This window comes from Zea mays, chromosome 7 (assembly GCF_902167145.1).
Source record: "Zea mays cultivar B73 chromosome 7, Zm-B73-REFERENCE-NAM-5.0, whole genome shotgun sequence".
In the NCBI taxonomy this organism is placed as follows: Eukaryota; Viridiplantae; Streptophyta; class Magnoliopsida; order Poales; family Poaceae; genus Zea; species Zea mays.
In genome coordinates this window covers 143371176-143386398 of record NC_050102.1, presented here as the reverse complement: position 1 = coordinate 143386398, position 15223 = coordinate 143371176, and the positions used below count along the sequence as shown (strand labels likewise).

Genomic DNA, 15223 nt, shown 5'->3' with positions numbered 1-15223 from the left:
TTGGTTTGTGCAATAGAATGAGTTGATTCATCACCATTTCATTCCTCGTAAGCTAATAATTAGTAATAATATGAAGAATGATTTTGTTTCACCAAATTTTTGGAATAAACTCGTGATCAAGGTTTTAAAGTCTTGTGACTAGTCAAGAAGTCGGTGCAGAGGTGATAGTCGACCAGAGCAACTCAACTTTCTGTTAGTCGCTCGATTCATCGACTAGTCATGACTAGTCGTAGGCGACTTATTTGGGCCTAGATATAAAAATGTGAGCTCACACAACCATCTCAACCCTAATAGGTAGGATGTCAATGGACAAGTTTCCTACCTTATTTTAGACACCTTGTGCTATCCACTAGGATCTCATGTTATAGGTTATTGGGAAGATAAAATAGTAGTGGCTACATTGCTAAAGCAAAGAAGATAACCAAATTTATCTATGGATATAGAATGACAAGACAAATGGTAGAGATCTTTTTAGGCTGAAATGGTAGAGACCAGCAATGGCTGAAAATATGGGTTCCATGGACCATGCAAAAAAGAGCATCAAGGAAGCTTCAGGACACAAATAACGATTAATAGCGATTAATTGATGAAGTAATCTATTATTGATAAGAGGTGGGACAGTTAGATGATAAAACTATATTCATCAATGTATATTCAACTAGTCAACTTCGACTTCTCGACTCGAAAACATTGGTCGTGATACACCACCATATTTAGAATGGATTGGTTCTTCTAACCAAACATCATCTTCATGTTACTCCAAAACCAAGGTATTTCACAAAATTGTAGTATTTTCCTAAAACTCCCAAAAAAATATTTTCCATTCAATCAGGGCCTTAGCAAGATTATTAGGCCGTGTGTAGAAATCATAGATAAGTAAATAAATGGGCTTTGAAACTAGAAACAATGCAACATATATCGACTAACAGAATAAAGCACACCATAGCAGATCTACAAAAACTAGCTCGCTTGGAGTCTGGGGTCCGGCCAATTTGCCGGCACCTTATGAATACTACATGTTTCTTGCTGCCCGAGAGCGAAAACTGAGGGGGGAGAAAAATAGAAAGGCCTGTACACCAATCAGGCAGCTGCGGCCATTGGTACTGCCCTGTAGCAGGCCCGCTTTGCTGCCCGCACAATGTCATCGACCTGCAAGCAAGCACAGCCGTATAACCAACAATAACAAAATCAATGGGGCTAAAGTAATAGTAATACATGGCAGCAAATCAGGGAAGTTTGCAATGTATGCACATATGTGTTCATGCAGACATGTTTAAAAAGTAAGGTATAGCAGTGTAGCAAAAAAAATATATTAGTTGTCCATGAGCAACCCAAAAAATGTTACTTAATTATCTCCCGAATGAGTCATTCCACTACCAAACAAGATACACACCCAATTCTTACTAGTTTCCAGTCTTCTGCATAGCATCAAGCATTACAGCCAAGCTACCAACCTATAATACCGACATTATGCTGTGTGACCACTTTGACCACAATGGCTACCTGGTATGCACAAGCACAACTGGACAGACAAAGAAACCACCGTACTCCTTAACATGGCAGGACAATCCTCCAGGTATATCCAGCTGGTGGATAACAGCTACGCAGTGTGCAAAAATTCAGAAACTGACAATAGTTCTGATTTGTGATTTAGTGTGGCCATGTGCAACCCAAGTTATGGTAAAATGTCATGCCCATTTGGTGGTTCCAAAGGAAACATTTTTTATTACTACTACTGATCATCTTTTACACAATTAGCCACTGGTGGCATTTCTAAGGATTGGACATACAATTCATAAATGAAGTTAAATAAATAACTAGATGAAACTAGAGATACAGGATACGGCATGTTATCATAAATAGCATAAGAAACATGGAAGAGCGGGCAGTTTTAAGCAGTGTATACAACAGCTAATAGAAAATCTCAGATGGAAGGCAAAGAAAAAGACCTGTGGAACAGCCATTCTCTCAAGGTTGGCAGCATAGGGCATAGGTACATCAGCTCCAGCGATCCTCTCAACTGGGGCATCAAGGTACTCAAAGCTTTCTTCTACAACAGACATGCTGCAACAAGCATCATTTATTAAAATCCTAGATACCACACACAAATGTGTGAGAGGGTAAGGGCTAGACGAACCATATCTCGGCACCAATCCCATGTTGAGGGAACCCTTCTTCAACAGTCACCAATCGGTTGGTTTTCCTAACAGATGCATTAATAGCAGCTCTATCAAGTGGTCTGATCGATCGAAGGTTGATCACCTGTCAACAAATATGAACCAAAAGTAAGGTGCTACAGATGGCATATGGAGAAAAGTAGATGGCCATACTGAACAAGTGAAACTATAACGTCTACAAAATGAATTACCTCAGCACTGATTCCTTCCTTGGACAGTATCTCTGCAGCCTGAAGCAAACTTAGCATGAGAATGCACCAAAATAACAGCCCACTATGATGAAAAATTAAGACAGACAAGTGACATGAGCACTACTAAAACCATCTGTCACCTAAATATCCCTCTTAGGACAAAAATCAAAATTACAGTTTTCGAACAGACAACCTTGTAGATCAGTTTAACGACTAACAAAAGTGCATTGATGCAGTACATCCAAATCCCTACAGAAGTAAACAATATTGGGAAACACAGATGCTAATTATTTTCCGACCTATAGGGTAATGATTATTTGATTAATGAACTAATAATTAATCCTCCTTTACATTGTTTACAAAGTACATCATGGCATACCTGGAGAGCATAGCCAACCATCTTGGAGAACGCAGTAATGGTAACATCTTTACCCCCACGTTCTATCTACAGAAAGATGAGGCCCACAGTGAAGTGCAGATGATATCAAGTATAATCCAGAAATGGAAATGGAGAGCCGTTTTGAAAGCAATAGGAAGTCCACTCAAAACCATCCCAAGGTAAACTTATAGAAATAGTCCTACCTAAAGTAATCTCCTTCCCATACACCCATATGCACCCAAGACACAACATACCTTAGCTTTGCCAATCGGTAGGCAAAAACTAGAATCAAGCACTTCAGCAGAAACTGGGAAAGATTCTCCATAACTGCAAATGGTACAATAGCATCTCAGCAAAATGATAGGCAGCTAGCAAAATGATTCAACAAGATCAGACTGACATACAGCAATTCATTTTCCAAGAAAATAACAGGATCAGGATCCCTAATAGCAGCTTTAAGCAAGCCTCGGGCATCTTCTGAAGAGTATGGTGTGAGAACCTTAAGTCCTGGAACATGTGCAAACCAAACTGCATAACACTGCATATAATTGAGTTAGTAAATCCATGATAGTACAGTTATAATCTCATAATCAAGGTGCTAGCAAGAAGATGTATGAAAACAGGTACTATGTATCATTAAAGCTCATGATCATAATGAAAAAATTACAAAACTACCGCTCATGTCCCTACAGTATAGACATGGTAAAGTAACTCGCTGCGCAATTTTCTGTAATTTCGCTCATAACTCATCATTTTATTATACACCATTAATTTAAAGTGTCGTAAACAGATTCACAGAGCATCAAAGAATTGACATCTTGACAGTGGCAAGTATAGCTAATACAAACAAGCACAGAAAAGGGTCGCAATAACATAAAAAGTGGAAAAAAATAGGAAGTAGAAGGATGTTAATCAGACACGTAAGTACATAACTACATGAGCAACTCCATCTGACAAACCTGTGAGTGTTGAGCACCAACTCCAGCAGCAGCTCCATTTGGTCCTCTAAAAACAATAGGAACAGATATCTGACCGGCTGACATGTAGTTTGACTTAGCAGCTGAATTGATGATATGATCAATAGCCTGAAGATGCAGTATAGATTACTCAGTTTCTTCACAAAATATGGAACATTGAATTTGGTGGATGACATTAGTGGAAAAAAATCAGTACAGAAACTACTACTTGTCTCAGACACATGAATTAAGCATGCACAAAAGATTGCCTTTTGACAGTAATTCAGGGAAAATAAGCATGAAGAATTGATGCAAGCACCAGTCGATAAAATGTCTCGATAATTATGGACCGTTTGTAATCAATGTGGGGGAAAAAATATGCCTGTCTCGATAATTATGGATCATTTGTAATCAATGTGGGGAAAATATGCTTGTGCTAGGGAGCACTTGCAAATTTGGAACTACTTTGAGCCATTATTGCAAGGAAATGCCAAAAATACCACCCGAATTATCATTTGAATTGCCTTCTTGCAAAGACTAAAATCAGTGGCAATTTTGCGAATGTGCCACAACTAAGTTGAAATTGATTTTATAGCAAAAAAACTGCCATACTACACAAAATTTAGATAACTAAAAATTCTAAAAAAACAGGTGAATATTGCGTAGCGACCACAGAGGCACAGACCATTACAGTACACTCAGACATCCAGGGATATACTTTAACACAAGCAAGTAAAGATCTTTTAATTCGTTATCAATATCAAAATCTGACCTGCATCGAGAAATTAAATGTCATAAATTCTATAACAGGCCGAAGACCTTGGTAAGCTGCACCAACACCAATGCCAGTAAAGCCAGCCTGAGGGTAGAAAGAGAAAGCAGTAAGTGTGCCTATGTGATCATGTTTACGCAGCCTAAAAGCAATGGTTTCAGGATTTTAATAGTACACCTCTGTGATAGGTGTGTCAAGAACCCTATCGGGACCATACTTGTCAAGCAAGCCCTTAGAAATCTGCAAAAGGACACCAATGAATATTATAAAAATGGTAGGATTTAAGAGCAAACACATTAATCCTTAGAACTTTTACAAACCTTGTATGCACCTTGATACTCTCCAACCTACACAAATGGATATGAATATAAATTATGAAAAAAGACACTGAACAGGGAAAAAGACCAGCAGAAAGATTTTTTTCCAGGTGATACCTCTTCTCCCATCAGAAAAACAGAAGGATCAGCAGACATCTCTTCATCCAGTGCAGAGTTCAATGCATCACGGACAGTCATCTGAACATGTAGAACAATAATGTATATGACTTGCCACATAAAGACGTAGAAACTACAGCATGGGAATAAAACACTAGCGGGTGCTGGCATAGGGTCGAAATAAAGTAAAAATCAAGAAGGAAACAATGCATAAAATGCATAAGAAAATGTAACTAAACAGTAAACACAATGATTTGATGACACATCAAATGAACCACAAGTAAAAAATTAACATCAGAAACTACCAAGTGTGCTTCATATATATAGAAGGCTCAAACAATTGCAAAACCAGGGCTTGGTTTTTCCTGCATATAGCTTGTCAGGAATCTCACACAAAAAGTTACTTCGACAAATATATTCTAGTAACATTTCTCAACTAACATGCACAGCACAAAATTATTATATGTCCCACTAAGATGCAAGCCATAAATCTCTACTCCTTTAAAGCACGAGTTTCGTGCGTCACACGCATAGATCTGTTTTTCCCCCACGTCTCGTCTATTGTCTAACAACCAGATAAGATAAGCCTTACGTAATAAGTTGCTGACCTAGCCTACTGGATGTGGGGCCTCATGGAACCGGGGGGGCTGGGGCGGCCGCACCCCTCGCCTCCCCTCCAGGAACGACCTTGAACCGAGGGAGAGGACGAGGCACTATATTACGGTCGATGATAATATATGTATTGCTTGTTTCTATGTAATCATTGTGCGCTGATATTTTTCCCAATTATGTGCCGTTGCAAATCATGGGCATCGTACTAGTTGAAACATTAAATCGTTTCCTTGGCCCACAAATAACTGGCATAACAAAGCGACCAACCTATCACCAAACAACATGAACAACTCGCTTCATGGGTTCATGGCAACTACTGCGATAACTATACTCGCAACCACATGTCTCCACCGCTTAAACCACCTACCCTCAATCTACATTCTAGCCGCCAGTCCATAAAAACATAACACGATTACGATTTACATGCCAACATCTAATACCGACGCAACCTCCTCGCCTCCACGGTTAAATGAAACGGTAGGTTTCGGTAAAGCGGCCCCTCACCTCCTTCGCCGCAGCGGAGTAGCCCCTCGCCACCTCAGCCGCCGCCGCCGGGCGGAGCCTTCGCAAAACCTGTCCCAGCATCTGCACACAGCGACAAAAAAACAATAGCACCGTTACAGATCGAACCTCGCGAGGCGATCAGAAACCCACCGAGGTGAAGCCTGGTTCGGCACTCACGGGACCGGATCCAAGCTGCCTCCTCGCGGCGCCCAGCATCCTCCTCCCCCTCGGGCCTCGGCGGCCGGCGCGGTAGATGGAGGAATTCGACGCGTCCTGGAAATGGAGGCGGCGATAAAAGCGGGAGGGAGGAGGAGGAGACGCCCTGCTGTGCTGGATGGGAGAATGGCAGGTAGGAAGAAGGTGGGCCGTAGAGGAATTGGTTCGTTGGCCTTGGCCGCGACTGCGATAGAGGAGAGGAGGCGAAGGAAAGCGTGGATTTGTCTACTGCGTGAGATTTTTATCTGAGCGCCTTTTGCAGGTAAAGGCGTAAAGCCCCCGCGTGGTGCGATTTTACTGAGAGCATGTGTGCACGACGTTGGCCCAGCAGGCGGGCAGTGCTGCGTAAGCGACGTGGCGAAATGCAGAAGGCCTTCTCGGCTTTAACACGGCTAAAGTTGGGCCACGTAAATAACGTGTAACTAGTTTATTTGAGGTGCGCTTGGTAGGATTTAGGCTCCTTTTAAAAAACTCAAATTCTTGTAGGCCCCCTTTTTTTAAAAAAATACTGGTTCTTTCATAGCATCTGGTTCCGAAAAAAACTCTCTAAGATTCATTTAGGGTGCTAATAATAAAAATTATGCTCCGGCAATTTTTAAAATAAGGTCCGCAAATATATCAACTTCCTAAATATCACAATTTAGTCTCTAAATTTGAGGAGTTGTTTGACACTACCAATAGACTATTTCTTATGTCAATCATACTGTAAAATCACTTGTCTATCACTGATTACACGTTAGTGTACAGGTGATGCACTTTGAATAATTTTAGCCACTGAAAAAGGATGAATTCACAATCTCGTTTTACAGGACTCAAGACGACGCATCCAAAAATGTAGAGAAAAACAACTGATAATTCATCGAATGAAAATAGTAATCAAGAAAACGAATAATGATTAATAAACTTTATCGTATTAAATGAAACCAGAATCGAAGCCACGGGTAACAACTAGAAAAACATAGCATAACTTTAAAAAGGACATAAAATTGTGAACTATTGGAGGTTAGGGTTATTTTTTCATTATATAATAGCAACTTGCTAGATCTAAGTTTAGAGAGCATTTTTTTAGGACTAATGGATGCTCTTAGGCCTTGTTTATTTCGGATTATAATCTCTCTAGATTATATAATTCAGCGCAAATAATCTAATAGGTAAACAAACACATAGATTATGGGTACAGATTATATAATCTAAAGCTCAGATTATGATAATCTCATAATCTCCTCAAGAGTAGCTTATTTGAGATTATTTTTGGCAAAAGACCTACTACCCATAATTATGTAAATAGAAATTACAATATATGTCATCATTCTTTCCTCGCCTCAAACAAACAAACAAAGGTATTACTGTCTTTATGAATATCTATATTTGTATAATCTAGACTACCAAACAACTACATATAGATTATAATATGTCTAGATTATAATCTAGTATAATCTATAAGCTGAAACAAACAGGCCCTTAGTCTTCAACCTTGGATAGTTGTTTTGGGCTCCAAATAGCCTATTTCATGCATCAATCACACCATGAAACAATAATCAGTTGCTTGTCATCAAGTTCATGCTCATGTACAAGTGATGGACTTTGAATAAATTTAAGCTACAATTTGTCTTCCTCGTTTGACAAAGGGCCTGTTTGTTTACCCCAATGAATTATATAATCTGGATTATTTTTGGAGGATTATATAATCTGGATTATATAATTTGGATTATATAATCTGAGTAGTCATGTTTGTTTACCCAGATTATCTGGCGTGTTTATGTTGGGCGGCGGGCTTCTCCGATCCGATAGGCGCAAAAACGATTCGGTAGATTATAATGGCAATGGTGGGTAATTTCTAGGAAACTTGAAAGGGTAGTAAGGAATTGGAAAAAAATAATCTGAAATAAGTACCTCCCCACTTGCTTATGGATTATCATAATCCAAGGGGTTAGATTATATAATCTAGGCAAATAAGCTAGACTGTTTGTTTACCTCTTAGGATTATTTAATCTAGATTATATAATCTGGGGGGTAAACAAACAGGCCCAAAGTCTAAAGATTATACATTCAGAAAATTATACAAATAATAATCAAAAGAATACGGGTCATTATTAAACTTTGTTGACGAAACCAAATTTGAATCTGCAAGTAAGTAACTAGAAAAGCTGAGCCAGCTTAATTTACAAATATTTAACGGTCTCAAAATTGGAAAATTGTTAAAGGCTAAGGTTGTTTTTTCTTTCCAATATATATTTACCAACTTGATAAATCCGAGCTTAGGAAACTAATGGATCATCTCCACTAGCTATGAAAAAAGTCCCTAAAATCATTTCATAGTGTTAAAATCAAAGGAAATCATGATCCAACTAGAGATGGCCAAACGGACCGTCCGGCCCGACCCGCCAGGCACGGTTAGAAAACCGGGCCGGGCCTTCTAAGCCTGCGGGTTCGATTTCCTGTCTGAGCTCGGCCCACCGCGGGCCTAAACGGGCCAACACGAAAAAACGGACCGAAAAGCGGGCCGGTGAGCACATTTTAGTGCAAAAAAGCGGGCTTAACGGGCTTAGAGGTAAACGAGGCGTGCCGGGCTAGCCCACCGTGCCTAGTTTCCTGTCTGAGTCCGGCCCGCTTATTTGTATCGGGTCGTGCCGGGCCTAAACAGCGGGCTTCGTGCCGGGCTCGTGAGCCTCGTGCTTATTGGCCATCTATAGATCCAACAGTTGCTTAAATGAGGTCCTCAAACATAACAACTTCTTAAATAACTATATTTATTCCTCAAACTTGAGGAGTTGTTTCTCACTTTTGATGGCCTATTTGGCTCATCCATTACATTGTAAAATCACTTGCATGCGATCGAGCTTGCGCTTATGTACAAGTACTACAATTTAAATAATTTAAGCTGCGTGAATCATGAATTCATTATCGAGTTGACATAATGAAAGCCGCCTAGAGGGGGTGAATAGGCAAATCTGAAATTTATAAAGTTTAAGCACAACTACAAGTCGGGGTTAGCGTTAGAAATATAATCGAGTCCAAAAGAGAGGGCGAAAACAAATCACAAGCAAATAAGAGTGGATGACACGGTGATTTGTTTTACCGAGGTTCGATTCTTGCAAACCTACTCCCCGTTGAAGTGGTCATAAAGACCGGGTCTCTTTCAACCCTTTCCCTCTCTCAAACGATCACTTAGACCGAGTGAGCTTCTCTTCTCAATCAAATGGGACACTAAGTCCCCACAAGGACCACCACACAATTGGTGTCTCTTGCTTTGATTACAAGTGAGTTGGAAACAAGAATAGAGGAAGAAGAAAAACGATCCAAGTGCAAGAGCTCAAAATAACATAAAAGTCTCTCTCTAGTCACTAATTTGTTTGGAGTGATTCCGGACTTGGGAGAGGATTTGATCTCTTTGTTTGTGTCTTGGAATGAAGTCTAGAGCTCTTGTATGAGGTTTGATGGCTGAAAACTTGGATGCATTGAAGTGTGGTGGTTGGGGGTATTTATAGCCCCAACCACCAAAAGAACCGCTGGTGAAGGCTTCTGTCGTATGGCGCACCGGACAGTCCGGTGCGCCACCAGACACTGTCCGGTGCGCCAGCCACGTCACCAGGCCGTTGGGTTCCGACCGTTGAAGCTTCTGACAACGGGGCCACCGGACAGTCCGGTGGTGCACCGGACAGGTCCTGTTCACTGTTCGGTGCGCCTTCTGCGCCTGCTCTTACTTCTGCGCGCACAGTCACGCGCTGTAGCGTTTTACTGTTCCTCTGCAGACTACCGTTGGCGCGGACGACCGTTGCTCCGTTTGGCATACCAGACAGTCCGGTGCTACACCGGACAGTCCGATGCTACACCGGACAGTCCGATGCTACACCGGACAGTCCGGTGAATTATAGCGGAGCGGCCTCCCCAAATTCTCGAAGGTGGCAAGTTTGGAGTTGAGCTCCCTGGTGCACCGGACACTGTCCGGTGGTGCACCGGACAGTCCGGTGCGCCTGTTGGGGACTTGTTCTCAAATGTTATGAACCAAGAACAAGGCAACACAAAGTATTAAATATTAAAGTCCTTCGTCCATCGAGGCATTATTTCTCTTAGGATATAACGATCTTCAGACGAAGGTCATGAAGGACGTACCTTCATCATCATGATTATAAGATAATGAAAGATGAAACATATGAAACATGAAAGATGACACGAACAAACACATAATATCATTCATATGTTATTGTTACACAAACTTGAATATTTAAATACAATACTTAATTACATATGTACCTTCGGCTTGACAGAAGGCAGAAATCCAAGTGTTGCACGTGAGCGATTACAGGATAGTGTGAACAGTACGGGGGTATTGTTCATCTATTTATAGGCACAGGATACAGCTTATGAGGAATTATAATTATGCCCTTTACATTTACTATTGACTTATAGAAAAATCTATGAGGACTGAACAGCCTTTTCCCTTTTAAGTCGGTCCCCCTTTCTGTGATTTAGCCGAAGCTCCCTTTCGTACAGCTTCGGAGCGACAACAACCTTCGTCACGATCAAGCTTCTCCTCGTGTGTGCTTTTAACATGAATCCAAAGATACCTGTTCATAAATCATACTTGGAAGACATTGTTAAATTATGTTTTTGAGGACCTTCGGAGGACGAAGGCCCCCAACAGTAGCCCCTCGCAGTATTAATTTCTTTAAGATAACGAATTCAGACTGCGACATGGACGAAGGCCTTAAGTCGAAGGTCCGAAAATACACCTTCCCTTTGCTAGAATAGCAACAGTCAATGACAAACGGTACCCTCCAATTTGGAGCGCGTCGATCGTATAAATAAGAACTCACCCCCGAGCACATTTGGTACGCTACTTGCCGCTTGCTTTGTTTGCTCAATTTTTTAGCTCTTGCTTACCAACGCTTGCCTAGTTTCTCAGACTTCCTAATCTTTGGTTTTAAGGACACATTCTCGCCATTTCCGAAGAAAAGATGTCTCAAGACAAAAAAGTTGCTGTTGAGACGAAGCTGAGTGAAGAGGAGAAGCTTCTTGAGGAGAAGACTGTTGGATTTGTTGAGTCAACAGCAAAAACAAATACAGAGAAGATTACTAAATAAATTCTAGATGGCTTGTCTGAAGATACTGATGATAGCGATAGCTATGATGTGGAGAGTGGAGGCGAAGACTCTGAAGATCGGCCCTGGCGACCAAGTCATGCAGTCTTCGGGAAATCAACTATCAAACAGAGTCATCTTGATAATATGAGAGGAAGGTATTTCCGAGATATGTCTATTGTGAGGTCTGGTGTAGACAGAGTTGTTCCTGCTCCTGAAGGAAACGAAGTTGTGATCTTCTGAAGCTTCTTCAAAGCTGGACTTCGGTTCCCGTTGAGCAGATTTGTGGTTAAAGTTTTAAAGACATACCAGATTTTCCTTCACCAGATCACTCCCGAAGCAGTTATTAGAATGGGAATCTTCGTCTGGGCTGTGAGAAGTCAAGGTCTAGAGCCAAGCGCAAAATGTTTTTGCAGTATGCACGAGCTTTCGTATGAGACGAAACCCTGGGGTAAGGAACAATATCATAACAATTTCGGTTGCTATAGCTTCGTTGCTCGCTCTGGCGCAAGCTACCCAGTGTCAACGTTTCGAAAGAGATGGCCCGGGGCCTGGATGGAAGAGTGGTTTTACGTGAAAAATGATTTGAAGGCAAGAAAGGACATTAAAGAAATCATCATGCGCCCCATCTGGTCCCGCTTTGGCCTCCGTAAACCGAAGGTAGAAATTGATGAGGCAGCCGAAGCATGCCGAAGGGCCTTCAGCATAGTTTGCTCTTTTATTAGGACAAGAGACTTAGTTCAAGAACATGTAGCCTACAGGATATGAACACTGATAGACATCTGGGAAATGCCGAAAGAAACCATCACTAACCCTAGCGAAGGCGGCCTGGTTCGATTGAAGTATACCTTCAGGTTTGGAGACCAGTTTGTCGAACCAGATGATGATTGGCTGAAGTGTGTTGAAAATACTAGCGATGAGTTACTTGGAGGATATTCCAAGTCCGAAGATAATGCACTATCTGCGGCCTTCGGGAGATGAAAAAATAAAAGATTAAATAGGGTTTTTGATGCTATTGGATTTGTGTACCCTAACTATCGCTACCCGCCATGGGGGCAGAAAAGAAAGGGTGCAACCTTTGGAAAGGTTAGTGCTTCGGCTGCTCCAAGCGACCTGCGGCGAAGAGTAAAAAGTTAAAAGTCCTCACCCACCGGCCCCGTTACATTGAGCCGGCCGTGGTGCCCGAGTTTGGCGGGGAAACTTCTTCAGCTGCTGCTCCAAAGGAGCCAATTTCTTCTACGCAGAAAGCTGAAGAACCGGCCACCTTGCCGAAGGCACCCTCAGCCAAGTTAGCTTAGTCGAAGACTGATAAAACTGGGGAGCCAAGAATCAAAGGAATAAAAACATTATAAGTTTTAAGCCCTTCGGCAGAAGTGACAATGCCGAAGGCACAAAAGGTCTTGCGGCGACCCCCAAGAGAAAAAAGATGGCAAGTGTACTAGATGTGCTGGAGACGGTAAAGGCTTCAAGCTCTATTCCAGGGAAAATTGCCAAGGCTTCGAAAGTGCAATTTGAAGCCAAAACAAAACTGACCGAAGCCGAAGTTGCAATGAGCCAGGCCAGCGCCGAAGTTGGGCCTTCAGAGCCTGTTGATAAACAACCTTCGGGATTTGAAGATAAGGCAGCAGAGGGAGAGGCTATAGAACAAAGTTTGCCTGAGAAAACTCTCGCGCCTGCTCCCGAAGCTTTAAAAGAAAATATTGAATATATCATTTGTCATGCTTCGGGAAAGAAACTCTCTAAAGAAGAAGAACGAGAAGCTCAACACTATGCCCAGAAGTTGAAATATCCAAAGGGGGCATTAGTGTTCAACGGCAGTGGAGAATATGATTTCTTGTACTGTCTCCCAGACAGCAAGGAGATATCTGTCTGCCGAGAGATGAGCAGAAGCTTCGGATTCCCAACATTAGAAGATGGGCTTTCAGTACTGTCGTAGGATGAATTGGATGACAGTTTAGCATATAATAGTATAAAGGTGTGAAAATCATTTTTTGTACTTAAAAACGAATTTTTTCATTTGTTTATGCTTAATACTATGCTCCTTTTGCAGGGCTTGATCCTTAGCAATGCCCTCAGGGCACAGAAAAATATCAAAGACGAAGAATGCACTATAGCCCTGAACAACCTTCGTTCGGAAGTAATTGAACTAAGGAACGAAGGTCTTGAAAAAGATAAAATATTAATTTCATTGGTGAGCAAAATAAAAGAAGACGAGGCTAGTTCGAAAGCACAAGTTGAGGCCCAGAAAAGTGAAATTGAAGACCTTCGGAAACAATTAGCCGAGGCCAAATTAAAATGCGTTGTTGCCGAAGCTGATTGAGATGCCAGTGAGTACTGGAAATTATTTTGAAAAAACAGTTGCAGAACTTCGCACATCAAAAGAAAGATGCTTTGAAAAATCTATGGAATGCGTAAAAAGATAAAAACCAGCTTCGCCAACGTGGGCGCGTACTCAAGCGAAGATAACTTCATACGGGGCGACCCTGAAGGCGTAATCGAGTGGATCAGCGGTGAGGCCAAAGCCTTTGAAGAGATTTTGAGTGACCGCGGGGACGTCTACGCCTTCTCTGGTGCGAGGGGAGTTGCAGCTATTTTGGAGACAGCAGGGTGCGAACATGTTAAAACTTTGGCCTAGGCCGAAGCTGCCTTCTCTATCGACGATACGAAGGACCCCTTGGCCGAAGCAAGGCCAATAGGCGGAAAAATTTTCACTGATATCTGGAAAAATGGTGGCCGAGGGATGGCCCATGAAATAATGAAGAAGAGCGAAAAAGATATTCATGACGCTCGAGAAGCAACAAAAGAAGCTGAAAGAGCTGCGGAACTCGAAAGACGAATATGTATCACTTAATGGCTTTTAGCTTTGTTGTTTATTTTTGTGACTTCGAACTAATTTATGTCTTCTACCGCAGCTGAACTATCTCCTCCCCCAGAGCCATTCGACCCACTGGCTGGCCCTGAGACAAAGAAAACAATAGAAATTATTAATATGGCCGAAGCTATTGTAGATGAAGTTGTTACCAAGTTGCTAACCGAAGCTACAGAAAAAGTTCTGAAGGAAGAGTAGCTATTGTAAAAACATTTTCTAGAATGTTAATGTAACATTTGCTGAACTATATTTGTAATATTAAGTGCTTATGGATTTGAATGTAATATATGTGTGGTCTGTAATTCAGTTCTTTGCGATGCATGAAACTTTTTATACATACCGTTTTTGAGCCTGCGGCGAAAAAACACATTCCCTTCTTTTCATGCTTCGTAAAGAAGAGCTTTTATGCTTCGTAAAAATCATCCATACTTTGTAAAACATCAATGCTTTGAAAATAATAAATCCTTTTTTCCACATCAGGACTGGTGAAGCTATGATTCTCAGCTTACTTTGTGCCTTGGCATCTTTTCATTTTTGTAAATCATTGCCCGAGGATCGGCCTCATTTTCAATTGATGTCATTGATGTGACATGATGTATGATGTGATGCTATGCGATATGATGCGATGATATGATGCAAAGAATGGTGCTAATCTATCGTGCCAATAAATACCCAAACACACATATCCGAAGCTTCATCCACAATCTTCATTCCCTAAGGAATGACTGAAATCTCTTTGCCGTTTATTTTTCGGCTGCACCGTTTATTTTTCGGTGTAAGTTCTGCATTCCCTAAGGAACGTCTTTTGAACTTCTTCACCTTCTATTTCGGCGGTATTCGCGTTGACTTTTCGCGCTTCACCTTATATTTCGACGGTATTTGGCTCTGCATTCCCTAAGGAACGACTTTTGAGCAGAAAACTTACACCGCGCTCCCTTGGGAACGGGTTTTTGAAGCTTCGACAAACTTACGATGCGCTCTTTAAGAACAACTTTTTGTGGCTTTGGTGAAAGTTTCACTGCGATTTCTGGC

At 41.4% G+C, this 15223-nt stretch overlaps 1 protein-coding gene across 1 annotated transcript; it reads right to left on the bottom strand.

Annotated features, from left to right (window-relative positions):
* Window positions 1-791: 791 nt before the first annotated feature.
* LOC542607 (pyruvate dehydrogenase E1 beta subunit) lies at window positions 792-6531 on the bottom strand. Its single transcript, NM_001112141.2, has 14 exons — window positions 6203-6531; window positions 6026-6106; window positions 4910-4990; window positions 4796-4822; window positions 4653-4715; window positions 4476-4562; window positions 3707-3832; window positions 3152-3285; window positions 3002-3074; window positions 2748-2813; window positions 2369-2407; window positions 2138-2262; window positions 1950-2064; window positions 792-1149 (listed from the first exon to the last, which is right to left on the bottom strand). The coding sequence occupies exons 1-14, from the start codon at window positions 6239-6241 to the stop codon at window positions 1081-1083; spliced, it is 1125 nt and encodes a 374-aa protein (NP_001105611.1). The 5' UTR covers window positions 6242-6531; the 3' UTR covers window positions 792-1080.
* Window positions 6532-15223: the final 8692 nt, after the last annotated feature.

Bases quoted from the DNA above. Each gene is read 5' to 3' on its own strand.
- LOC542607 (NM_001112141.2), bottom strand. From the start codon at position 6,241: ATGCTGGGCGCCGCGAGGAGGCAGCTTGGATCCGGTCCC. The intron at 3,286-3,706 runs GTTTGTCAGATG...AATTATATGCAG, and splicing joins TTGGTGCTCAACACTCACAG to TGTTATGCAGTTTGGTTTGC. The intron at 2,065-2,137 runs GTTCGTCTAGCC...TGCTTGTTGCAG, and splicing joins GGGATTGGTGCCGAGATATG to CATGTCTGTTGTAGAAGAAA.